Source organism: Parasteatoda tepidariorum, chromosome 6 (assembly GCF_982258835.1).
Source record: "Parasteatoda tepidariorum strain Cologne lab strain chromosome 6, Ptep-v5.0, whole genome shotgun sequence".
Lineage (NCBI taxonomy): Eukaryota > Metazoa > Arthropoda > Arachnida > Araneae > Theridiidae > Parasteatoda > Parasteatoda tepidariorum.
The window spans coordinates 82,479,076-82,505,808 of record NC_141760.1 but is presented as its reverse complement, the minus strand read 5'-3'; the positions used below and the strand labels follow the sequence as shown (position 1 = coordinate 82,505,808).

Genomic DNA, 26,733 nt, shown 5'->3' with positions numbered 1-26,733 from the left:
TTAATGGATGTAAAATGTCAGGTATGCAGTAAACTTATGGTTAATAATAATGGATATAAAATGCCAGGAAAATAATTAAAATTCTATAGAATGCTGGTATCTAAAAGTGACATATAAAAACTATTAAAATGTCTGACGTTTTTAAGTGACACTGCCTCTCAAATTAAGCAGGAAATAAAAATGTTTACCCCTAAAGTCGTTATATTCTGTTAAAGCGATTATAAGGAGGCATACACGTTTAAGGTATACATATATTTATTTACATGTACATAATCACAAACAGTTATAAATATTCAATATAAAAATTTACAAATATTTTTTACATTTGTATGTACAATTCAGATGATGCAATAGAGATCAATTGTATATTTAAATATATGAGATATTCATGATTTACATTCTTTGTATTGCATCACTTATTAGGTTTAATTACAAATATGCAGTTTCAAATTTTAATTTATATATTGTAAATAATTAATTAGTTTAATTTCTCATTATAATATTAAATGTATAAAAAATGCACTTATACAGTAGCTGTATGTATATTTTTATTTAAAATATATTTTTAAATCTGACAGAATTTATTTCTAAAGATCTGTATATTAATTACTGAAATTAAATATGCATGCTTATTATATAATAATTACATAGTATTTCAAAACAATTCTATGCAAAACGTAACAAGTGTTAAGTATAATCTCCTTTGAAGAAACATTTAAGTTCCTATCTCTTGTAAAATAAGTTGATAATTTTATGATTAATTATAAATAAAAGCTGTACATCTTTTTTTCATATTAAAAATATTTCATATTTTTTGGCATTGATATTAAGACAGCAATTTTTGAAAAAATATTTAAATATTTATTAAAAGTTATGCTTCTTAAAATTACTAATTTTTAAAATTAACATCCTTAAAATTATCAATATAAATGTTCAATTATTCTAAATTTTTTATTAAAAAAAATTCATATTATTTGAAAAGACATCTTAACTGTTTTAAACTTTTGTTGTAAAAACTGAATTTATTTCCTAACGAAATAAATTGGCAAATGCCAACGTTAAATATAAATATTTTAATGCACTTTTATTTAATGAAACCAAATATTCGCAATATATTTATACAAAACTTATACAAAAAATAAAATGGAAATGATGAAGCTACCACTGATATAAATTGTTAAAGCTGAAGAAAAAAAAATTCTTAAATATTATTTCCATTATTGCACGTAAGTTCATCACAGTCATATGAAAATATAATTCCCACAATGAAATTGTAAAATCTTCCTCAAAATAGACTTTCAGCCATTGTAGAATGAATCAGCAGGTGCAAGAATTTAATACATAGGTGGGGGTGTACGTTACATAAGTGGGAATATCTATATTTGCTGATTTGGAGACATGTATGAAATCGGACAATTTCTTTTTTACTAGTTATGAACCGTCATTAGCTTTTTCTGTAAGACAACGTTGAAGGTTAAATGTGATAAAAATAATTCTATCGACATCCAATGAAATTATTAAGTGTGGCTAGTTGACTAATTCCGTTACAGGAATTGACATATTTATATCATAATCAGAGTTAAATCATAAAGTAGTTTAGCGGAAAAGCTCGATATTACTTTTGTAAACTAATTTCAGTAGTCTTCCTTGGTTCAAACATGGATTGAAAACTCGTCATTGATTTATCTTACAAAAATAGATATTGCAATTTTCAGTACTCCTAGGTTACGAAATCAATCAATCAACACGTACAGTTAAGGGAATTGTTGTACATATTTATATCAAAATCAGATTTAATTCGTTAAATAGTTTGACAGGAAAGCTCGATATTACTTTTGTTAACTGATTTCAATGGTTTTCTTTTCTTGAAACACAAGAAGCGATGACTTGCTTTGAATTTATCTTATGAAATTGGTAGTTTACTTTCTAAATGTGTCTAAAAATCAATGGCAGTGTTCTGTAATGTCCACAACAGATGCTTTCCTCCATCCAAAGACGAAGTAACCGACTCCGGAGCCCAAGACTACGGCTATGCAAAGCCAACCATTGTAGGTCATGAAAATAAGCATCAAGAAATAGCTGACCACGATTTGAACTACGTGAAGACCAGTTTGAATCGCATGTGCATAGCTCAGCATGCGATGCCTGAAAAAGAAAAATTGCATGCAATGACCAACAGTTTTAGATGCATAGAAGTACCTAATTTATAACTTCAATCTTTTATCTTTGTGTCACTTACATTTTAATGGAAGAAAATCGAGCAAATAAGCTAAAGGTTTTGTTTGAAGCATTTAATATAAATTGCGCTATGTAAGTTAAAACATTTGTTCTTAAAAGTATCGAGCATTTTTGAGAAAGGAAACAAAGTTTTAAAAAAAATAGTATATTTTTGGATTTGAGGACTCAATGAATTTAAGTTTCGCGTTCCACTTTAACCAATCCCATTTTAATAGTTAATAGATGACGGCTTACTTCTTTAGTAAAGAGTGGAAGATTGCAAGTTCGATAAAAATAAAATAAGTGCATTTGGTGCCAAAAAGCAGGACGCTATATCACTGGGAAAAACTTTTCATGAAAAATTCTGTTTCAACTTCCATTGGTAACTTTAAGTATAGAAAAAATGAGTTTAGGTAAACCATAAAGTTTTTAACATTTAACTTAGAGGTGAAACTTAGAAGAAAAGTATGCAGTTTTACATTGCTATGTGATAAAAAATATTGAGTTCAATCTGATTATTTCATTGAGTTTAAAACGATTAAAAAGACTTCTTGAAAAAGAATTATGTGGTATTTCTAATGAGTTTGATAAAAAAAAAAAACAGCTTTAAAATGCTTAGAAACATTAAAAAGCTGTTCGCAAAATATCTTTTCCCAACGAAAATCGCCTTTAATAGCAGAATAACAGAAAGAGACATAACACGTTTTTTAAAATTGATTACCTTTCCACTTTGTGGACTTGGTTCACCTTTCCACTTTCTGCCGTGATGGCGACTGTTGAGAATTCGATGGTGGATACGTATTGCTTGAAGAGATGTTCTCGGAAATATTTCAAACCCTCGTACAGCATCCCCAGGATGAAGATCCCAATCACAGATGCGACCATACCTGAAATAAGTAAACATTTAAATTCAAATGAAGATAGGATATGCTTCGTGCTACGCATGAACAAAGCAGAACAACGTGAATTAAGCATTTGTGTCCATTTTTTCTGCTTTATTCATGCGAATTTGTCAGTTTATAATTTATTAAGTTTTTTTTTTAAATTGTTGACGAGCATTGTTTTGAGACCAGATTAATTTTGGTAACAGTTACGAATTGAAGTAAAAAAATTAGTTGTGTATTATAAAGCAAAATAAATGGAGGAGTGGTACTATTTCGTTTAAGAGAGCGTAAATTATTAGGAAAACAATTACTGACGTCAATGTTGCGTCATTCATTTTGTTAATAAGTAGATACTAACTGAAATTAAAAAACTAAGCTATGTACTGATTCGTTATGGGGAATCGTGAAAAGTCGCCATACTATCATTGGTGATAATGATGCTTAATTTTGGTAATACTTGCATTATAATAATTGTTGCAGTTTTAATAGGTACCAAATAAACTTTTATATAGGTTCAAACTATTTTATACTATATTTGGTGCCTATTAAAGCTGCATTAATACTGTGCATTTTCGGGGTAAATACTGCGCAAATAAGTTTTTTAAGGCCCCTCAAAGATATAAGTACAGGAGAAAGTTGCTTGAATAAGGTAAATTTTAAATATTATGAGTTCAACAACATGAGAAATGATACTAAATTCAATTAATCTCTATTTTGATGGGATATACTACTAAATACGTGTTTTGCTGAATCTAATAACGTAAAATAACCTTGAGGGGCAACAAATAATAATAAATAATTTTTTAAAAAAACATTGGAATTATTTTAGCTTTATTATTTGTGTCGGTGTTTGTCTTTCAGTTTTGTGTATGCCTTTATAGAACAGAACTTGACAGTTCAGAACTGATTCTGTTTTTTCACCCTGTATAAAATACGGGTATTCAACTAGTCTAAAATAATTCATCAATACGGGTATTCAGTTTGTCTAAAATAATTCATCAATACGGGTATTCAGTTTGTCTAAAATAATTCATCAATACGGGTATTCAGTTTGTCTAAAATAATTCATCAATACGGGTATTCAGTTTGTCTAAAATAATTCATCAATACGGGTATTCAGTTTGTCTAAAATAATTCATCAATACGGGTATTCAGTTTGTCTAAAATAATTCATCAATACGGGTATTCAGTTTGTCTAAAATAATTCATCAATACGGGTATTCAGTTTGTCTAAAATAATTCATCAATACGGGTATTCAGTTTGTCTAAAATAATTCATCAATACGGGTATTCAGTTTGTCTAAAATAATTCATCAATACGGGTATTCAGTTTGTCTAAAATAATTCATCAATACGGGTATTCAGTTTGTCTAAAATAATTCATCAATCTATGAAGTACGGGTATTCAGTTGGTCTAAAATAATTCATCAATCTATGAAGTACGGGTATTCAGTTGGTCTAAAATAATTCATCAATCTATGAAGTACGGGTATTCAGTTGGTCTAAAATAATTCATCAATCTATGAAGTACGGGTATTCAGTTGGTCTAAAATAATTCATCAATCTATGAAGTACAGGTATTCAGCAAGTCTAAAACAATTCATTAATCTATAGTATGAAAATGAAATTTAATTTAAATCATAATAATCCTACCTCCAACTGTAGTAATCTTCCAGTCGGCGAAAAGGACAACTTCGTGCACTCGGAAATGAAAAAACATCTAAAAAAATAATAAATTATTTGCAATAAAAATTAAGAAATGCTATTATTACACAAGTGTTTCAAAGAAAGCAACAAATGTGTTATGTAGCAACTTTAAATGTTTTGATGCGCACTGATTTCAACTCTATGTACTTTCTCTTTTTAAACACTCTATGAAATTTAAAAATGTATTTAGTTTTATTCATTCGAAATTTTTCATTTAACAAATTGGATGATTTTTGTTCTCTCTTGGAGGTGTTAGGCGGAAAAAAGTTCACAAATCAATTTAGTTGCATCGCTACTAAGCATGTGTACATAAAATGGTTTTTGTACCATGGATGGCTTTATAAAACTTTCAGAAATCACAATAAATACTATGAATAAAAAGGTAATCCTGTACGTAAATAATAAAAAAAGTTGCTCACAATAGGAAATGCAGAACACATCCTGGGAACGATTCCACCTACTCGATTTCGGATTCGCTTGATTAAACTGAAGTTAAAGCTTCAAATTTAGAGATTTTTCAACGACTATTTAGGAGAATGTTGGCTTACAAAGAAGCTTAGTGAGAAAACGTGTTACTTAATATTTAACTGAATTTAGAAATATGCGTTTTTAACAAAACATCTTTTCTCGTTCTCGTTATATAACAGGCCATGCGCAGATGAATGTAACGAGTTAAGGACATATGTTTTCAAGTAAAAATTTTAATAAGCATTAGTTTTCAATAAACTCTTAAGATTAAAGCTAGAGTTACTCAAAAGCAGAAATGACCGAGGGGTTTCAACTTACTACCAAACGCTCTTGGAGGAAATGGGTTCGTAATCCTGAATGTATGTTTGTGATGCCCTACTCTAACTTGTCTTATTTGTTCTTTAATTTAACAGTTATTATAAACCTTACTTTACAATAAGTACACAAGTTTGCATAAGAATGAATAAATAAATCCAAAATGTTTCGTGGTAGAACAATACGAACCGAGCGGTATCGCCCACCAAACGCTGTGCGTAGCGTGGATGTAGCGGGTTCGAATCCTGCTGTTACTCTGGATGCTGTCCTTCTCTGCATTGTGCTATCTGTTCTACTTGACAAAGGCTTAATTAAGCACACAAGTCTGCAAACGTATGTTGTACCAATAAACAATGCGAACAAGGCCTATAACGGGCCTCCCTCTGGCAGAGTAGTACCGCCCTTTAAGCGCACTGTTAAACGTGGAAGGAGCGGGTTCGAATCCCGTCTTAATCCTGGATGTATACTTTGTTTTCTGTATTGTGCTATCCGTCCTTCTACTTGACAAAGATTTGTTTGCCTTAATTGAGCCGTCCCGCAGTGGACTGATCGTTAAGATGTTCCCAGCAGATCACCGAAGTCAAGCGTCACTGGCTGCGATCAGTGTGCGGGTGGGTGACCACTTGGATCAGTCTACGTAGGGACCGAGGGTCTGCGGTATGGGTCCTCGTTAAACTAACTGTTCTATCGTAAAGTTCTCGACTTCGCGTGCAGGTCGTCGGGCTACCGAAGCGGTGGTGCCATCCCCTCGGCAGAGGATCAAAATTGCGATGGCATGTCTTCGGATCATCCTCAGGGATGTTTCCCAGACCGTCACCAATAGCCCATTGTGCAGGTATAGTGCGACGTAAATAAACTACTACTACTACCTTAGTTGAGCCCACTGGTCTGCAAATGTTTTTATTTATTTATTGGAATAACATACACTTGCAGGCTTGTGTATGCTCAATTTAGGATTATAAACCTTTGCCAAATAAAAGGACAGATAGCACAATACTGAAAATTATAGCACGATGATAATCCAAGGTAACAGTGGGATTCGAACCAGCTACCTCCACGCTTTGCAAATGTATGTTGCATTAATTAATAAATAAAATAAACAAGGCGGATAAGCAAACGCAGAGAGTTCGTCTCACTTTTCTGCAATCTAAATAAGGCCTATACGCTCCAAGGCATGTGTGTGTTGTTGTTGTAGTTGTTGTTCATTTACGTCGCACTAGAGCTGCACAATGGGCTATTGGCGACCGTCTGGGAAACGTCCCTGAGGATGATCCGAAGACATGCCATCACAATATTGATCCTCTGCAGAGGGGCTTCGCTTCAGTAGCCCGACGACCTGCACGAGAAGTCGAGAACTTTACGTTAGAACAGTTTAACGAGGACCAATACCGCACACCATATGCAGGCTGATCCAAGTGGTCACCCACCCGCTCACTGACCGCAGCCAGTGATGCTTGACTTCGGCGATCTGCTGGGAACCGTGTCTTAACGATCAGTCCACTGCGGGACGCATGTGTGTGTAAAATTACAGTTTTCGCTATTAAATGTGATTGTCTAGTTGATTGAGATTTTGTCTTCAACTGCTTAGTATCAAGCAATTGGCGAAGAAGAAAGAGTCGACTAAAGGTAAATTGTAATTATAATTATGTAAATCATGTTATTATGTTTGCCGTCATATAACCTATTCGTTTGTACAAAATGTGGTCATTAATTTCTAGAATTGATAATAACCCCTAAAAATATGTGTTATTGTTATTGTTGTTAATTTACATCGCACAATGGGCTATTGGCAAAAAATATATATGTTAATATATACCCATTTAATATAGTTTGAAGTTAACTTTACCTGACGTAATGCACTACTGCACCGGGCTGTAAGATATAAATTTTTAAGTCCATTCCTGGATCGCCCTTTGGTTCAGATAATACTTTCATTTTCACACTTTAAATTACAAATTCAGAATTTTAATCATTAGAACAATCAAGCTCTACCGTAATCTCCTTGTCTGTCGGTAACACTTAGCAATAGAGTTATTTTCTGATGTTAAATTGTGATCGGAAATTCTAAAACTCTCAATCTTGATCAAATATGTCAAAATTAGGTTTTAACATTTGCGAGTGGTGAGTTTTTAAATCTGGACTCAGATCGAAATGCGTGTTTACGGAAATGGACACCACTGGAAAAGCGTGTTTAAGAAAATAGGTACAGTAAAATGGACAGGCGAAAATTTCATCGATACGCACATCAATGAAAAAGTATTGACATTTATCATTTATATAAATTACACATGGTTCGTTGTCCTGATATTCCTTTGAAAAAAAAAAACTTTTGTCCTTATTTTCCTTGATTTCCAAGTTTTTGTCCTGATATTCCTAATTTTTGTGTGTGTGCTTAGAACATCAAATTTTCTTTGAATGCAAATGCGGATTTTAAAGTAAACGATTTAAAGAATCGAAAAATTTGGATTTTCGATTAGCATTTTTTATTTTTAATTAATAATGATAGTAAAAATCTTTTGATTCGATAGTTAAAACTTAGAACTCATCCATTAATTGTATACATTGTTCATGCATAAAGCCTTACTCGCAGGATTCATTGTTTTAAACTTTTTGGAAATTCAGTCATTTTGTCAAAAACCCAATTGCTAACTTTGCTTTATCAAATTTTTATGGTGAGAAATTCAGTGGTTTCACATTTATGTATTATTTTCGTCAAATGCGGTAACAAATCTTGTGAAATTTTGTAGCTTCTAAATCATGGATTCGTCACTGTCATCTGATTTTGAAAATAATCTATCCCTATCAATACAGTATAATTTACTTTTGTACAAAAATGTAAAGGGGCATAGTTACTTAGTTTTCATCCCAAAATTATAGAAAACCTTTAAAATTATTTGAGGGTCGTGGTACCTCAGAGGTACCATGGCCCTCAAATATTCGCAATTGGAGTTGGAAATAACGAACCCCCATCACTCTGACTTCTGTCAGGAGGGATGGGGGTTCGATCCTCGAAGTCGCTAAGACCCACAGAATACATGCGATATATATGCTCGTAAAATCTGTGGAACCGAAAGTCCTGTGATCAGTCACTGAGCCGAACCACTGGTTCAGAGATCTAGAAAAAATTTCCTTTCCTTCAGATCTATGTCTAAATTGTAGAAATGGCCTTGCGAATGTGTTGCTTTACTATCTATGAGTGAGATTCTGAGCTAAGTCGCAATTTCACCCTTGTGGTGCTCTCTTGTCACACGAAAAGAGCTTCTTCCGAACTTAATTTGAAAGGACAATGGCTGGTGAGCTTGGCTGGTCTAAATGCCATTAGCGACAACAACAAAATTATTTTATTAAAGAAATCTGCATTTCGATTACAAATTTTAATTAAACATTGATATAAGGGAATATTAACTAATTGGTACTGACTATGCTTTAATGTAACAGTTCTATAAGAATCTTTTATAGATTCATCTCAAACTATTACAAATTTTTCAGAGACTCCATTAATACAATTGTTTTGAGAACTGTTATAACTTTCTAAATAAACATTTGACTAAAGCTTTCTAATCAAACATTTCAAAACATTTTAAGATTTAAAAAAAAAAAAAAAATAATTATTATTCTTTTACAAAAAAATTTGCCCTTATTATTCTGAATCAGAGCTAATTATTGTTATTTTTTTTTTTTTTTTTAAGTTTGTCGTTTGCGTTTTTTAAAAGTAGTCTGGTACACGTAAACTGTTCTAAAAAATTTCACGATTTTTTAGAAAAATATTGTCCTGGCGATTTTTTTCTTCAGTTCACTATGAAGTATGAATTAAATTTTTACGAAAAATATTTTGGGCTGTGTATGAATGCATATTGTCGAATTCATTTTTTAAAAAAATTAAAAAAATTTTTAAAATATCCCCCTAAAAATTTATTTGAGAAAAGAATATTGATAAAAATGGTGAATTACAAAACTGCTTTCTTATTCGCGAAATTTCTCTTTCTTCTTTTAAATAATATAAAGCACATCAAGTGACTTTATTCTCAGGTAATGAAATGATCTTCAGTATATGTTTGCGAGAACCTAATTTTGAACAGTAGTAGACAGCAATTTTAATAATACTTTTAAAATAGGCTTAATAAAATTACTATATGTTTTTTAAGTATGAACTCAGCAGTAATATAAAAGAAGGTTTTATTGGAAGTACACTTACCGACATGCCCATGTCGTGAGTGTCATTTCCCATGTCCATTTTATCATGGTCATGGCCATCGTGTCCAGGATGCTCCATGGAATATGATTGGTCCATTATCATTTTTTCATGAGGTGCATTGGTAGAAGGAGCTGCGGAGTATGCCAGGGCGCATAAGCCCAATAAGATGAGGGATTTGTAGGTGAGCGGCAACATCATGATGGATAGAAGATTCTACTCTGAAACTGCAAAGATTTAAAAAAATTCATTAATACGGTTATCATATTTAGATATTTAAAACTATAATGCTAGTGGCAAATTCCGAATATTGTTCAAATGTATGCAATGTTGTGGAAAAATCAGAAACCACCACTAGATGGCATCATTAATGACCATAACTGTAAAGGTATTCTTCTCGGGGGGGGGGAATCCCTTTGAAATTACCATGCCGGTTTTAATACCACAACTTTATTGAGACAAAACACACAGAACTTAACTACATAATACATGAAAATTAACATTTACTAATCACGTGACTTTGTGCTGCCATCTATATTTCATTTCGTAAACTACTTTAAACAGAAACCTTCTTAAAAGATGCTTGTAAAAAAGGACGTGAGGAAACAACCTAACACTAAAAGGAAAAACCTTTTAGTGTAGTATCATCCATTGTCCTGTATTCATCATGTTGATATAATATATATTTTTTTGTAACTTGCCCCTTAGATTAGTTATTTATCATTTGAGTAGTTTTCCTGTATTTCAAGAATACGAGATGTATTCATTAATAATAGTTTAACCAATCTTCAGTCTAATTATAAACCCGATAGAAATAATTGAAGTCGGAAGATAAAAATTTAAAGTATGGCAAAGTAACATCAGCAAGATTTACTTTTGCTCTATTGATTATATTTTCACGTACTAAAAGCCAATCTTAACGGTGCAAGGGGTTGATCTTAAATATGTCAGTTAATAGTGCTAACTACAAATTAAGTTACAAAATCAGACACGCAACGGTTTTTCTCTGAATAAACATACCTTCTTTTTCCGACGGAATTTTTGAATTTTGATTATGAAGTGTAACTGCAATCTGGAAAATTTTGTTGAAATAGTTAAGTCTGGAAAGTGTCAAAAGTTGTGATCCTTTTTCTTATTTCTGCCAATTTCTAAAAATTAAGGGATTTTTTTTAAGCCTATCAAACAATTTTTAAGACAGTTTTAAGATTCGTTTTCCTCAAATAATAATAATTCCCAAAATAATAATAATAATGTAATAATTTTTTAATTACCTTATTTAATAATGGTGAAAAAAACTTAGAAATTGTAAGGTACATAAATGTTTACGTAATTTTAATTTACATGATTTTAAATGACAAAATCTAAAATTTAAATGAAATCGGTCAAATAGTTTTTGAGTTATAAAATTTGGAGAGGAAAAAAAAGAAAGTAAATTCCCAAAATCTATTCGTTTAATACTTTTTAAATCTTGGATTTTTCCCTTTAAAATCGTATAATTTAAAATGTTGCAAAAATTTACGTACCTTACCTTTAAAAAATTTTTATCGACTGTTATTAAATAAAATAATAAATGATTATTAAAAATTATTCATGCATGGAATTATCTTTATATGAACGGTTATAATGGTTGTGCAAAAATCTTTCGATTCGTTTATAATGTAGCAGAGTTATTTCTATAAATACGCAAAAAGATATATTAACATTAAGGGACCCGAAAAGAGATATTAACATTATGGGACCCGAACTTCCAAAAGCTCTCCTGATTATACTATTGGAAGAAATTTTTCCAAATTGTACCTACACCCCCTCATATTTTGATTGTTAAAAATCTAAATTAGTTGGAAAAAAACGCATATTTATTCAACGAAAATACGTGTTTTGTTTGATTCTGTAATTTAATTAGTAATAACTACTGACTACTTGGCATGAGGTCAACTTTTTGAATTTTTAAGACTCTAATTTAGGATTTAGTGCGCGAAAATATCCGATTATTAGAGCAAAAGTTATTTAAGGGGATTTATATCTTTTTTTTCTCCTTTCTCTTTCACTATACATAACATAGACTTAGAACTTTTTAAAACTATAAGAGGCTCCTGGGCCCCTTCATTAATTGTTCAGAGATTGCTCAACAATTATATGTTATGCCTGCGAAATTTACTGACTGCAGAACACTTTTTAAAAACTCCTTATATATTAGATATTAGATCCTAAACAAGGCGATTTGAAATAAAAATGCATGCAATCTAAAATTCAGATAGTATTTTAAGTTCGTATTCAAACTTATTCTCAAGACTTTTTTATTATGACAAGTGCACTTTCGAGCGAAATATACATAGTTCTAATATTAGAACATCGAAATTCAGAAAAGCGTGACAATGTCATCTACACCACTCTTACATGGAAACACAAAAATAACTTGAAATTATTCCGAAGTTAGCATTTAATATCGGAATATAGCTAGTATAAATCACGCATACAGATACCGTATTTCACTATCCGTAACTTTAAATTACAAGTGGAGAACTGTAAAATAACTGGCTTACTTAAATTAAAACCCTATTCTTTTACTCGCGAATTTCGGCAAATACCATTCTGAAAAGGGTTGTTAGCCCTTTACCGCAGATGGGACATCAATGTCCCTATTGTATATATATTTTTCTGACCCTCTAATTACAAGCAAAAATATATTTTGGTATTTTTTAATTATAAAAAATAATGTAATAGTTCTAAAAAAATTTCTTAGATTATCGGAATTATATTTGCCCTAAAATATAAAATCCAAAAAACAAAAAAAAGTAGTTGTAATTGTTTTTTCATTCATATTCAAAAATTTATCAGTAATTGATTTCATAAATTAAAGAAATTTCAATGATGAAAAACCGTTCCTCTTAAATCAGAATAACTGCAAATAAATGCAAATTTGAAAAATTATCGTTTGGAAGTGAGCCGAGTTTGGAAGATTTTATCTTGAACGCGAAAAAAGACATGGTTTTCATGCGGTATTTTACAACAAAAAATTATTGAAAAGCTTAATATCATAGTTTCATGTATTTTGACCTAATTAATACAAAATGACAAAAGTATGAATTATGTTCAATAAAAATTCTGCGTCAACAAAAGAGCAATGTTTGCCATTTTTAATTTAAGAAAAGTTAAGAGAATTTGACAAAGGGAACATAGGAACAACACTAAGTGTTAAAATATTAGAATACAATTAATAATTCCAATAATTAATCTTAAGATATAGACATAATAGATTTAATGCTGTTATTTTTTTATCCTTTTACATAAACTTAAATTTAACTAAAGCAAGTTTTGGAAACAACCTTTACTTACCTGATGTAACTATTAAAAGAACATCCTAAAATAATATTTCTACTTGTTAGAAGAGATAATTAACAAACTTGACTCCCGTGAGTGTTATCTTGTACGTGACACAATACGTGCTCTGTTGTTATATTATCTTGCGATAGCGTATGATACAGTCATACTGGTTTACACTGATAAGTGATAACAAATTTAATTCGGGTTACTTAAACTGCAATAATCTCATTGACTCGAGGCTTTAATGGCTATTATCTGAGCGAGTTTTTAAAGATAAGGAATTTTTGATTTGCGTGTTGATTCGTTACAAATAAATAATAAGAACTACAACTGGAAGTAATTTATAAATAAAATATATGTATGTAATAAAAATGTAAAAAGGGTGAAAACATTCGAAGTTTTTTAAAGATTAAGGTTTACACTTTAGGGTTATTCCCCCCCCCCTGTCGTATAGATGTCATATAAATCTGTAAATCAAACATCACTTGTATATTATACAAATTATTTGTTGCTAAAAATTGACTGAACTTTAAAAGAAATATTTTAAATACTATTAAATGTTTTTTTTTTATATAAATCGTATTAAAATTAATGAGTGATTCTCAGTTTCATATTTTTGTGCATATTAATATATATTGGATTGCAAACGATTTTAATTTGGAAACCGTTACATTTTCTGTAACTATTATTATCAGCATAGAGGTCGCTAGCTAAACATAGATAAATTAAGAAAACATAGTCATGAATAACCCGTATGATCTCATAACAGTTCTAACATAATTTTAGATAAATGGCGTTATTTTATATTATGATAGAATATGTGAAAACTGATATAAAGAGAAGGGGGGAGCTTTAAATTGGAGGAAAAAAAACGAGCTCACTATATAAAAAAGTTATATTCCTTAGAACAAGTGATAAAGCATGTAAAATTTGCATAAAATTGTCTTAAAATAGTAATAAACATTATGTTACCTCTGCTAAGTAAACTAGTTTTTCTATTTGCCTTCAAAACTTCAATTTAGCTCAAGTCTGTGGGATATGTGTGTGTATTGTTATTGCTTAGTATGCAAGTCTCATTTAAACTGGTTGGTCTAAAAATATTAACATGTGAAAAAATATAATCTCAAGTTTTGATCACTTATTAAGTAGCATTAATCAGCAAAATTACGATCAGTAAAATTCCTTGTTTTGTAAGGTTATTTAAAATAGCCTCTATCGTTTGTCTGAATCAGAAGAATCAGCATTTACAGAAATATTCCATATCAATTTTGTAAGCAATACATCAAAATATCTTGCTTATGCAACGTCATTTTAAAATGTGTAAAATCAGTAAAAGAAATTGAATGAACAAGGTGCGGTTATAAATTTGCAGATATGGTCTAATAACTCCTGAAAATATTATGCCAAAGTACATACCTATTTAGTATGTTCAGATGTAATTTCCACCTGTCGTGATAAACTTCGTTACTCGGCTGTAAAAGTTTTAGAAACAACTTCTAGAGTTCTCTTTCGGAATGCTCATTTACTTCTAACAATCTTACTGTTTTCGAAAGCCTTACACCTTGTTCTTTAGCAAATTTGCTATTTTCAGAGGTTGTAGAACACTCCAGACTTTTTGGACCAATTTTGTGACTAAAATTGAAAATTTTGATAAAGGAAATAGGTTTAAAGATTTCGAAGTCATTAAGAACAGAGGGTTGAGGAACGTTCCAAACGAGGATTTAAAAGTTGTTTCTGAAACTTTTACAGCGGAGTTATAAGTTAATTACGACAGATATGGAGGAGGTTACTCGCTGACTCTTTGTTGATGACTCTTTGCTTAACCATGACGAATCTCTAGCTGACTTTTTATTTCCGATATTAAAAAATTTGATAAAGGAGCTAAGTTTAAAGATTTCGAAGTCATTAAGAACGGGAGAATTGAAGATCATTCCGAACGAGGACTTATCATTTGTTTCTGAAACTTTTACAGCGGAGTACAGAAGTTAATTACGACAGATGGGAGAGGTTACTTCAAAATATATTAAAAGAGCATGTAATACATGTATTATTTTCAAATGTAACTAAATTAGCAAAAAAATAATGAAATGCACATGGGATGAAGCGACTGACAAACAATTTTTAATCTTATTTGTTATATTCAGTTAACCTACGGTCGGCAGCAACAGTTAATTTCCCCCTATATCGGCAAGGTCTATTAGAATGTTTTAAATAGAAAAAAAGAATTTTTACGAAGTACAAGTAAAAATAATGACAGAAATGGTGCACTGTTGAAAATGTTATTCATCTTAAAGTATAGTAAGGAGGTATCAGAATAATTTTAGATTATATATTTTCTAATTAATAAATATTTTGATTTGAAGTTTAATTATACATTTTGAAAATCAACGTGAGTGCAATTATTCATTATTTTTTATAAAACAAATAATAAAAGCTATTTATTATGTGCTTTCTTTTGAAGCTAGTGTATTGATTTATTAGCGAAAAGTAATACACTTACAAGTAAACTAGGGTACAGGAAGTCCTTATTAGAAAAAAAAATATTTTTAGAAAAATTATTATGCTTATTATACCTATACTTATTATTTTATACTTAAATCATTTTATACTTATTTGTTTTTTTGATTAGCTTTCATTTCTACAAATTATTAAAATAGTGTGCAAGCTAAAATTCTAATTAAACAGTAAACTGTAGATGCCTTTTGAATTTATTCAAATAGAACTTCGGAATAATTAATATCAAAACTTCAAACTATGGTGATAATTACAAGAGTTAATAAGCAAAGTTGTTTACGAGTAAATTGACAAATTCTGCATAATAAAATGGTATATAAATTGCAATATAAAAAAATAATGAAACAGAAACATTTAATTTGGATTCGTTTGATAGAAAAAATTTGGGGAATTTCAAAACTCTATGTTTTTACAAATAGAGTGGGAGATTTAAATCTATTTTTGAGATGATGCATCATTTTCTAGTGCTTATATTGCACTTTTTCAAGCGTTATTTAATAAAAAAATACATCTAGATTAACAGACTAGAATATGCAGTAAATTAAAGAATATCACCGTTCAACTTCAATTTTTTTAAAATTTGAATTATCTAAAAATTTCCCATTTTTATTTCAATTAAAATAAATAAAGAATGAACATAAGAAAAATGGCTGAAGAAAAAAAAAACGGTAGCAAAAAGTGTTAAAAAGGTAAGACCAAAAAGTTTTAAAAGATAAAAATTTAATTATTTAAAATTTTCTCGTCTTTATCATCCTATTTTAAAGACAATGCAAGAATAACTTTAAAAAATGTTCGATACCAATTAAGTTATTAAAAGATAAAACCATGGCTGAATAAAGATTAAAAAAAAAAATTACTCCATAAATTGAGATATTACAGGAGTACTCACCTCCAAATCGGACAGCTAACAATACTCGAGAAATCATCCGAAAATATTCTCAATAAGTAAAAAAATAAAAAATAAATATTTACGGCTCTAAATTAAATGTGATGAAATCAACGAAAGATACGACACGCTGCATAAAAGGAAACAATTTAAATAAACAATAAGAGAAGAGCGCAGGCGCGCAAGAGATAAACACAGGTATGAATATAAGTTAGACAACAGGCATTGAAATGTCCATTTGCTGAAGTAACACTGATACAGTAGAAGCCATTAAAACAGTTCTCATGAAAATGAAGGTAAGATTGCAATAGGTTATTTTAAGACCAAGACTTGAATCATTTTCGTTGCTAAGTGGTATCATAGACTATGAGGAATTTGTTTCTCTGGAAAGGCGATAAGAAATGACCCCTGTTTGTCAAAGCTTAAACGTTTTATGTATAATTTATACTTAAAAATATATATGTATCCTTTCTTAACCCTCTTGGTGGCGCTTACTTGAAATAGTTTTACTCTTAAATGGGCAAACATATTTAAAGGAGTTCCCCCTGAAATGGGCAGGAGTCAGACAAAAGGAATGCCTCCCCCCTTTTCTTCCGTTTGCTGTTAAGGGAATTATTTACGCTCTATGTGGTCAGCTTTAGGATGGGAGGGTCAACCAAGGAAATGACAGTTTGATGGATGAATTTCGTTTTGTAGTTCACTTTTCAACTATCTTTTTTGAATCCTCCTGCAATTCAATGTTTGTTTTTAGAATGTTTTAATCTTTTTACAATTTATATTTAAAAGACATGACTGAATGGTTCTCGCCTTTCTCATTGATGAAGATTGTTAGACAAATTTTATTCCAGTTTAAGATAAAAATAAAAAATTAATTAATGAAAAATTATAATATGAATTTTGAAATAAAAAAAAATAAAGTTGAAAATAATTTTTAGTTTAAGTTTCTTTCTTTTTTATTATTAAATTTACATTGATTTAGTGCTTATCATCACTAGGCATATCGTTTATAACTACTTTTAAGATCCTTTAATTTTCTATAATATTTAATTTTGCAGAGTGGCAATCTTTTTCTTTTATTTAATCTAAACCATGATCATTATCTTCTTTTCAAGTTATATATTCTCTGATTTGGAAAGTATATAATTTTAAATATAATTTTAACAACAATATTCAAAATGTAGTTACTTGTAATTTTGATTCGTGTTAGTTTAGCTCTCTAATTTTTATAAAATTAATGCTTTTTAACTCCTTATGTATCAAATAAATTTCATTATAGTTTATAAATAGTAATTCCTTGCAGAAACTGGAAATTTTACACTAACTGAGTAATTACCATTATTATTTGCCTCATTACATTTTGGAAAGTTCCAGTCAACTATCATTATTTTTAAAGAAATGACATGGCTTGATAGCCTTTGATAAAATACTTAACTATTGAAGTCTGAATAAATCTTTGTAAATTTTTGCCCTATAAAATTTTATTCTTCCATTAAGGATTAGTAAACTGAAGTAGTATTTGAAGTAGCAACTGAAGAAGCACATTTGTAGCTTTTCTTAGAGAGAAAATATAGTTAAATTTTTTCTTCCTATTTCTCTGCTGCTTGATCTTTATCGATAATTTTTCCAAAAATTTTGGTTTTATAACGCATACGCCATCAATTAAACAGAATTGTTTATTTTTATTTATATATTTATTTTAGATGACATTTTCCTTATACAGTTGCCCCACTTAATTGCATAACTGATATTTGAATAACCCGCTTGCTTAAAGTAGTAGAAATTTTGAGAACCAAGATATATTGTATAGAAAAAATATTTAAATTTCCCCCGGGCAACTATTTAAGATTTTTTATTATCACATAGAAACCTACCTAAAAGGAAAAAAATTTGCTCATTTAAAGTATTTTTTCGCTGCTCGGAGTGTATATATATATATATATATATATATATATATATATATATATTAAATGCCATTATATTCCACTTATATGGCAAAAGCTGCTTTTCTCTCGCTATTTCTGAGGAAAAAGCATAAAATAACTGTTATGATATGTTTTAAATCAAATTGTTATGAATCAACTTGTTTTAACTAAGCTGATATTTTTGAACTGATGCTTATAAACTGATATGTTTGAATATATGAAATAATATGTTTTAAATAAATATTGTTGGTAAAGTTTTGATATAAGTTTTTAAATTTTTAATAATTATTTTTGCAATCTCATTTCGAAAGCAATATAAATGGTTTATTAAAATATGCAAACTTTATTGTGTTCTTTTTAATCTCATTTCCGTAGAATTTTCATGGTTTTGTAAATTGGTAATAGTTTATTGCTAATAAAGGGAAATAGTTTTCTTATTCGATACTAAAATCAGAACTTTGGCATTTTGGAACATTTTCTTATTTGGCAGTCTTCAAATTAGTAAGTTCTCAAATAACATTTTATTTTTTTTGAGAAGCCAGCTTTCAAATTCTTGTAAAGAATAAATTAGAAAGTTTAGAGACCAATTGGATGAATTTTATAAAGTTATATAAACATTTTCCTTGCTAAACTTTATCACATTTCAAATTGAAATTTATTTCAGGAAAAATGAAATAAGGAAAGAGAAATTTCTAAATAACATGATGGAATATTTAAATTAGTTTGAAAATAGTAATGCGTATCCTTTAAATCGTTATATTTCTTGGTTCAATGCTATTATTAACGTATGAAAATTTTAAAAATTGCCCGTAATATTTTTTAATCGATGCAAACTATGTGTTGCATGGTTATTAGCTTGGTTTGCTATTATTCATTTTGTTTCTGATCAAAATTTTTTATTTTTCTGAATTTTTCAGAATTTAACAGATTTAATTCTATTTGAATTTTCAGGCATTCAAAAATAAATTTAAAAAAATGTACAAGTAAAGTACAGGAAATATAAGTGAAAATTCTAACTTGAGGGAATTCTGGCCCAAATAAACGTTGGTGTTAATAAAAACGAGCACACCCCCTAATCACTCTAAAAAATTATTCATTGTATAACTCAATAAAAAATTTATTTTTTAACTTTAATATAAGAAGATATCCAAAGAGCATTCATTTTCACATTTCTTTGCAGTTCTCCGATTTTTTCTTCAGTTTTTAGATTGACTTGAAGGTGGATACCTCGAGAGCAACTATTATTTAAAGTAGGCTTGATTTTAAATAGTTCAATGTTTCAAACAGATTGTATTTGAAACATTTTGGCAAAATCTTTTTTTGTCTATGATATCTATGAATATTCAATAGTATTCATCACATTATGCATGCCATAGACATTAGGTATAAACTATAAGATAACGATTAAGAGAATAGCTTAAAGCATGTTTAAAATGAAAAACTTAGGTGGTTAATTGCAAAATTTTTATAGAATTTCCTCTTGTGGTTGTTTTTACTTAAAATCTCTACCTTTTTTGGTGTAAAGAAGAATAAGGGAAGAATATAAACTTAAATTTACTATTGATTTCAACATTTTTTTTTCCGTATTACTTTTATTGGAATTTTGAATTGCATAAATTTTTTTTATTTTATAACGAATCAATAATTGAACAAAAAAAGAAGAAGAAAAAATTTGTTGTAGTAATAAATAAAACGGACCTATAATAAACAAACGTAAATTAAAAAAAATATACAAAGATCATAGTCTACATTTATGAATTTATATCCTTGAAATGATTCCATTTTTTGTGATTTCTTCATAATTATTTATATATCCAGTCTCTATCCATATCAGCAAACGTCATAGAAAGAAATTACAGATTGATCCAAACTGCGGTCAAAATTTTTTTTTCCAATTTCTTGCATAGTCATAGATCCTTTGCACACACCAAGTTTAAAAATATGTAACCCTACTGAACAGAATTTTAACCTAATTTTCAGTCTAATAATATGACCAGGTTTAGAATTTCAATCAGGGAAACTGAATATTTCAATCAAACTTCATATTTTGTGATTTAATTTAAATGTTGGTTTTTCTATTGAAAATCATATGTTTTAGTTTTTAAAAAAATCACTTTTTAATAAGAAAGTATTCTCAGAATAAAACAATTTTCTACTCATAATGTTAAAAAAAAATTAAATGAGCACTCCTATGTTTATGTTTAAATTCTCTATATTTTTGTGTAAAATTTCAATTTCCTTTTTTTACATATTCACATTTTTTGGAAGCTCACTGGCGTAAGAGCATGATCGTAGTCTTACTTCTAACTCCTTGCACGAATTTTGTTTTACAAAATATTTTTCAAATCTGATAAATTGAAATATATTCAGCAATAACGAAATGCAAATTAGTATTAAAAGTCTAAAGTTAAGATTATCAAAAAATTTCTTATTAGCTCTTGAGAAATTTTTAAAACTAGAAATGATTTTAAAGTGGTAATTAATTTGATATAAAATAACGCATTAAAGAAAATCTTTTGTTCAAACTACTATTCATAAATTTCTGGTAAGAGCTTTATAAAAACAGCTTTAAAATCCTTCAATTCTAAAATCAAAAAATGTTTTCATTAAATAGAACAATTTTATGATGACTGATTAGTTCAATATAATTATATACTCAGTAAACACGAATATACGCGAACTGCATTGATTCTGATACCCCTATTAAAATTTAAAGTTTATAAGTTAGTAAAATAATTATTCTGAAATAAGAATAGAAATCAGATTGAGAAGCTGTGGACAAATTATATTGAATTTAGTTAGGAATTAGTGATCTAGAAGAAGGAAAAAACAAACATTATTTAAGAAATCACGACTTCATGAAAATCCAACACCAATAAGAGATAATTGATTTAAAAGTTTTTGCAACATAAAATATTTGCAGTTGACAATCTTTTTACCAATTAAATATAGAGTGAAAAAATTCATTGATACAAAATCTATTTTAGACTTTGAGAATGGTCTATATTCAGCTTTTGGGAGTCTTGAAAGAGAGTATATACTCGCTTTATTTACACTACTTCAAAGTTTTATATTAAATCTACTTTTACTAGATGACATGACCATTTTAGTTATTTTATTAGTAAACTTTTTAGAGAAAAAAAAAGGGGTGGCATATTTCATTTTGCGCTTTCTTTTGAAGCAATAATACATTCGAACTGAAGGAAACTGAAGATATCCTGGGGTCAACACTGTGTACTAAGTGTTAGTTTTCAAAGAATGAAAGCAAATGTTGCAAGAAATTTCTTGAAGAAGAATTCTTTCTAAGATTACAATAGGTGTATTCAATGCATGGGGAAATGGAGGATTGGCGTTTTGAAAGAGTGATATTTCCTTCTCTGCAAGGGGTCATTTCCTGTATAGCAGCCCAGTAGTTGCTAATTGTGTGGAATTCCAAGCTTTGTACATTTCTGGAAAAAAGGATAAATCACTCACTGAATCCTTGACACTCTGTTTTTAAACCTAGTCTTTAAATTTCTCTCTTCTCTGCCGGTCCTCTTACAAGAAAACATTTCCGGAGAAAAATTATTGCCTAATAGCTTGCAATGAGAAACGTATTTATATATGTAATTTGAAAAAGGAGGGATAGAACAGAACTTAACTAACAGTAAACAAATTAAAACCAAACATTTAATTTATTGTCCAAAATTATAAAGTAGTGCATAAAAATAAAATACCTTCACAGTAAAATAAAATTTGAAAATAAAATGTCCTTTAAAGATCATCTTTCTATGTAATAGAAAAGCAATAAGAAATAAATCTTATCAGTTGAATCTGCTAATATACCTTTTTGAATAATATACTTTTAGATTTATTGTCAAGGCTCATCTTGAAGAATTCGTGTTCAAAATTGCAACCATTGTCAGAATGGTTGCAATATATATATATATATATATATATATATATATATATATATATATATATATATATATATATATATATATATATATATATATATATATATATATATATATATATATATATATATATATATATATATATGTAATTTTAAAAGTTATCCTTACTTTATCTCGCAAATAATTTTATTGTGACACCTTCAACGATGTTTTCTAGAATTTTAATACCTACCAAGATTGCAGGACCATCATATTTGATATTTTTGAAACAAATGTTTTGTTATTAAATTTCTACGACAGTTAATTCATAAGTAAAAAAATTAAACATTTTTTGAACCGTTCGAAATGTTATCTTGGCATATATTCATTTCGCTAAATTATCTAGTAAAAATAATTTTCTTTAATTTCTCAAATATTAATTTTTGAAAAAAATTTTTTTACACCTTACTAAATAAATATTAGATTGTTTGGCCTTTTTTTTTTGGTCAAGTAAAAGTAAAGAACTGTGTAATACAAAAAACTTAACTTTGCGTTGCCTTTTCCTTTGATTATTGTCCTTTATATGTATTGATTATAATTAAATCAGAGATTTGAAACAAATACATAAAAATAGTATTATTAAAAAATTTTGATTGAAAAAAGAAACTTTTAAAAAATAAAAATTATTTTATACTCTTTCTTTTACCTAGTCTTGTTTTTTGTAGTAAAATGAAGTTAGTTTTGGATACATTTTTAAACAATATTAGTTTATTAAATAATAGATAACTTTATGAGGAAGAAGAAAACTACTAAGCAATTTCTTGTTAAATAATAAGAATCCGAATCCGAATAACTATCCGAAGTCCATGCTAATTTGCAATTCGTTAAATTCCTTTATTATGACGCAATAAAACAAGTATCTTACTTAGTTTTAAGAATTTTACTCTCATTATTAATAAATTGCTTGATAGTATCACTTGATATTAAAATTGTCACAGGAAGTAATCAGAGTTTAGCTGGGAAAAATTGCTTCAAAGTATTATTATATGGTTTTAATATAAACTTAAAACTTTTAATTAAAATTAAACCTAAAAAGATATTTAATCTCGTTGGTTTCTTTGTAGTTATAAGATTTTTGATTTTGCAAAAAATGTTTTGAATATGCAAGTTATTTCTTAAAAAAATTCAATAACTGTCTTTCGTATTCTGTTTTTTCAAGATTTTATTTCTGTATAAATTTCAGACGCGATAATTAAAAGGAAATGCTTAAAACATCAAGAAAAAAAAAAAGCAGAATTTTATTTATTCGCTCTTTATTTATTTATTTATTTATTATTTTTTTTTTTTTGCATTTCCTTCTTTGCTTGAAAATTTTTAAAATAATGTAAAGAAAAAAAATGACTCTGATTAAAATAATGTTTGTAAAGTAAAATTTTAACATTTCAAAATTAGTGAGCTTGAAAAATAAGTAAGGAGTACTTTCTGGCAGTTAGAAAGAAATAAAATAAGTCAAAATCTAAACTAAGTTAAAATCTCTTCCAATTAAGTTCACAAAATAAAATTCAGTTAATGAATATTATCAAAATATCGAATTTACAGTACTTATAACGAAACTGCAGAACATTATTAATAGAGATATTCAAAAATTTATTCAAAATAAACAAATATTAAAAAATTTGAAAGTAATTTGCGATAATCTATTCACCCCTCCCATTTTTCTAATTTTACCACGAAGAACTTCAATTTAAAAAAAATAATAATAATAAAAATTAAACAGCAATGAAAGCAACGAAATGTTTGATTTGGTATTAGCAAAAGAAAAAAAAAATTGAAATAAATAAATAAAACTTTAAATTAATTTTTCCACTTCACCAAAACCTTTTCTAATCAGTACCTTTTAACTACTAATGTACTATGAACTCTAAAATAGACTCACAACTCCTCTGTTATAGTGATTTATGATGACAGCTATCCCCACCTCTCAATTAGTACCCAGTCGGCGGTCGTAGGGGAAGGAAAAAAAATACCAGCGAAAAACTCGGGCGCGCCGCTAGAGAGGCAGATAGGCAACCCGAGTTATTCCGGGCTTGCCGCTTTGCGTGTAGATATGATTCCCGAGTTATTACGGGTCCGCCGCCAGGAGGGTTAAATACTTTGAATCCTCTACCTATTTTTAATTTTTAATGTTGGATTCTATTTGGAGATTTTTGGGGTTTTAATAGTTTCCACAAAAATATTTTCTTATTATGCACTGAATTTATTCAAAATTGATTCTGTTTTCACTTACAACAATCTTATAACTTTGTATCTTTGATATTTGAATTAGAGAAAATATTTTATTTTTTTTATTTTATTTTGAAAAAGAGATATAAATTATCTTTTAAAATACTAAAAGATATATTCCAGCTTAAAAGTGTTTTCTTGTAATGTTTTAGGAATAAGAAAGCATTTTGTATTCACATTTATTATAGGAAAGTATATTAAAATTTGTCTTAAAAGTTGTCCTAATTTACAAACTCCGATATTTGTTCAACAAAAAGTGCATTATATGCTTCATTTTACGCACAAAAATAATATTTAAAGAGAGAAGAAGAATAAATTTTTTTTAAAGCAAACGATACTATATATGAGAGAGGTTCAGAATTATTTACAAGTAGAACGTAAAAAACTTGAAGATTAATTTTAACGTATATTTTTAATTTTAACTTGAAAATATGAAAGAAGACTTTTCCTAATATTTAAAACCAGGAAACACAATATTTATACGAAAATAATTGAAGTATTATTTAAAAAAAAATCTACATAATTTCAGCTCAAAAATTTCCTAGAACAATTTATCATCATCAAATGGCTAAGGAATGTATTGAATTCCAGTTAAGAAATAATCATGTTTTATTTATATATCTAAGCGTGACGAAATTATCTTCCAGTAAGTTCTTCTGTTTTGTCAAAAAAAATTCTTAAAAATATTTCTAAGAATGACGCATTTTTTTTTACTACATCTGCAAGCCACGGGTATGTTGGAATGGATATATTTTGGCATTTATCCCCCACATGGATTAAAATAGAAAAAAAAGAACAAAAGAAAATAGTAGAACCTTTTTCAGGAAGTATGCTTCTAACCAACACATCCTGTAGTGAGGAGATTCCTAATTGATAACGTCCTGAAGTAGATGATGTTCGATATGATGTAATACAGAACTGTTTCTATGCTCTTGTCATTGCATTTAGAACTATTACTGCATTTAGAACAGTTGCAGACAGAAATTATCCAGACTAAAAGAACGATGAGTCTGAGATACTGTTGATTACCTTTTTCTTCTGTGTCAGTAGGGTCTCAGACTATGGTGATAAGTTACCATAGTCTGTGACAGTAATCACGGACTATGGTGCACTTAGGCCTAAGGCCAGAACTTCGGTTTAGTGTTCCCTTTTTGAAAGGAGTTGTTTTAAATTTTAAAAATGTCACTCTTCTTTTAAAACAAATTCTAAAATGTTAGTGATTAGTTCTAAAATATTAAATGTGAAAGAACTAATTTCACCTTATGCGTATTTCGCTATATCTCGAGAGCTTACAAAGATAATCAAAATAATTATGCGCAAAATAAAATTCGATTATTTGAAGATAATTCAACGTAAAAAATAAATTTTAATAATTATTTGTCATATTTTATTATTTTATTTAATAATAGTTAAAAATTTGAATGGTAAGGTGTAGAAATTTTCATTTAATATTAAATGATAAAATACAAAATTTGAAGGAAATTGGTCGAATAGTTTCTGAGTTATCAAGTTTTAAATATGCAACTTTTCACATTATTCCAATATGTGCGTTTCGGTTAAAAAATTGCTTTTTCATACCACATAATATTAACAAATATCGGCGATTATGAAATTTGGAAAAACGTTAAAACAGAAAAAGTAACAGAAGAGAATTGATGGAAAAAGAGAGTTGCATAGTTTTTGGGCGCATATAGCTGTTCACAAATTGTAATTTAACTTAATTCAACTGGCTTATAAGAAAGTTGACGGTTTAGTTATTAAATCCTTAAAACGTAATCTTAAAAGTCCTCTGAGTTATCTTTCCTTCATATTTAACGCCGTGCTATTTGTTGATTATTTGAATAAATTGTCTTATTGCTTTAGTCTTATGTAGCCGTTGAGCCAAAGTAACAATATCTGATTAGGAAAAAAAAATTGGTCATATAATTGGCCACAAAACATTCTATCAATGAGAATGTTTCTTTTTGCTTGAAGTACAAGATCGTAATCTTATGTGTTTACACACAACTTTTAAAGGGAGATGGCGGCGCTCGTAAGATATCCAGAATCATGAATGTAAATATAGTGGCGCCAGATTTCAAATGTGATCATGAATGAGTGCATTCCCCTTGGAAACAGGAATCAACCGCTTTAGCTTTTTTTGTTT

The 26,733-nt window shown here is 28.7% G+C and overlaps 1 protein-coding gene and 1 long non-coding RNA gene across 6 annotated transcripts in view; one reads left to right on the top strand and one right to left on the bottom strand.

The window, feature by feature from the left end:
- Positions 1-237: 237 nt before the first annotated feature.
- LOC107439300 (Copper transporter 1A) overlaps positions 238-26,733 on the bottom strand; it is a 60,262-nt gene continuing 33,766 nt past the window's right edge. For 2 of the 5 annotated variants that reach the window (XM_016051852.5, XM_016051855.5), the window contains exons 2-5: positions 9,787-10,010; positions 4,755-4,821; positions 2,939-3,104; positions 238-2,145 (exon numbers count right to left, since the gene is read on the bottom strand). In XM_016051852.5, the coding sequence (XP_015907338.2) occupies positions 1,944-2,145; positions 2,939-3,104; positions 4,755-4,821; positions 9,787-9,984 (633 nt within the window). In that variant the 5' untranslated portion in view covers positions 9,985-10,010 and the 3' untranslated portion in view covers positions 238-1,943. Of the gene's footprint in view, positions 2,146-2,938; positions 3,105-4,754; positions 4,822-9,786; positions 10,011-13,119; positions 13,323-14,079; positions 14,157-16,510; positions 16,780-26,733 lie in introns of those variants that run through there. The other 3 variants (XM_016051854.5, XM_043052477.3, XM_016051853.5) reach the window with 3 other exon arrangements.
- LOC122271405 (uncharacterized) overlaps positions 7,087-26,733 on the top strand; it is a 64,899-nt gene continuing 45,252 nt past the window's right edge. The window contains exon 1 of the long non-coding RNA XR_006226356.3: positions 7,087-7,217. This is a non-coding gene — a long non-coding RNA (uncharacterized LOC122271405). The remainder of the gene's footprint in view (positions 7,218-26,733) is intronic.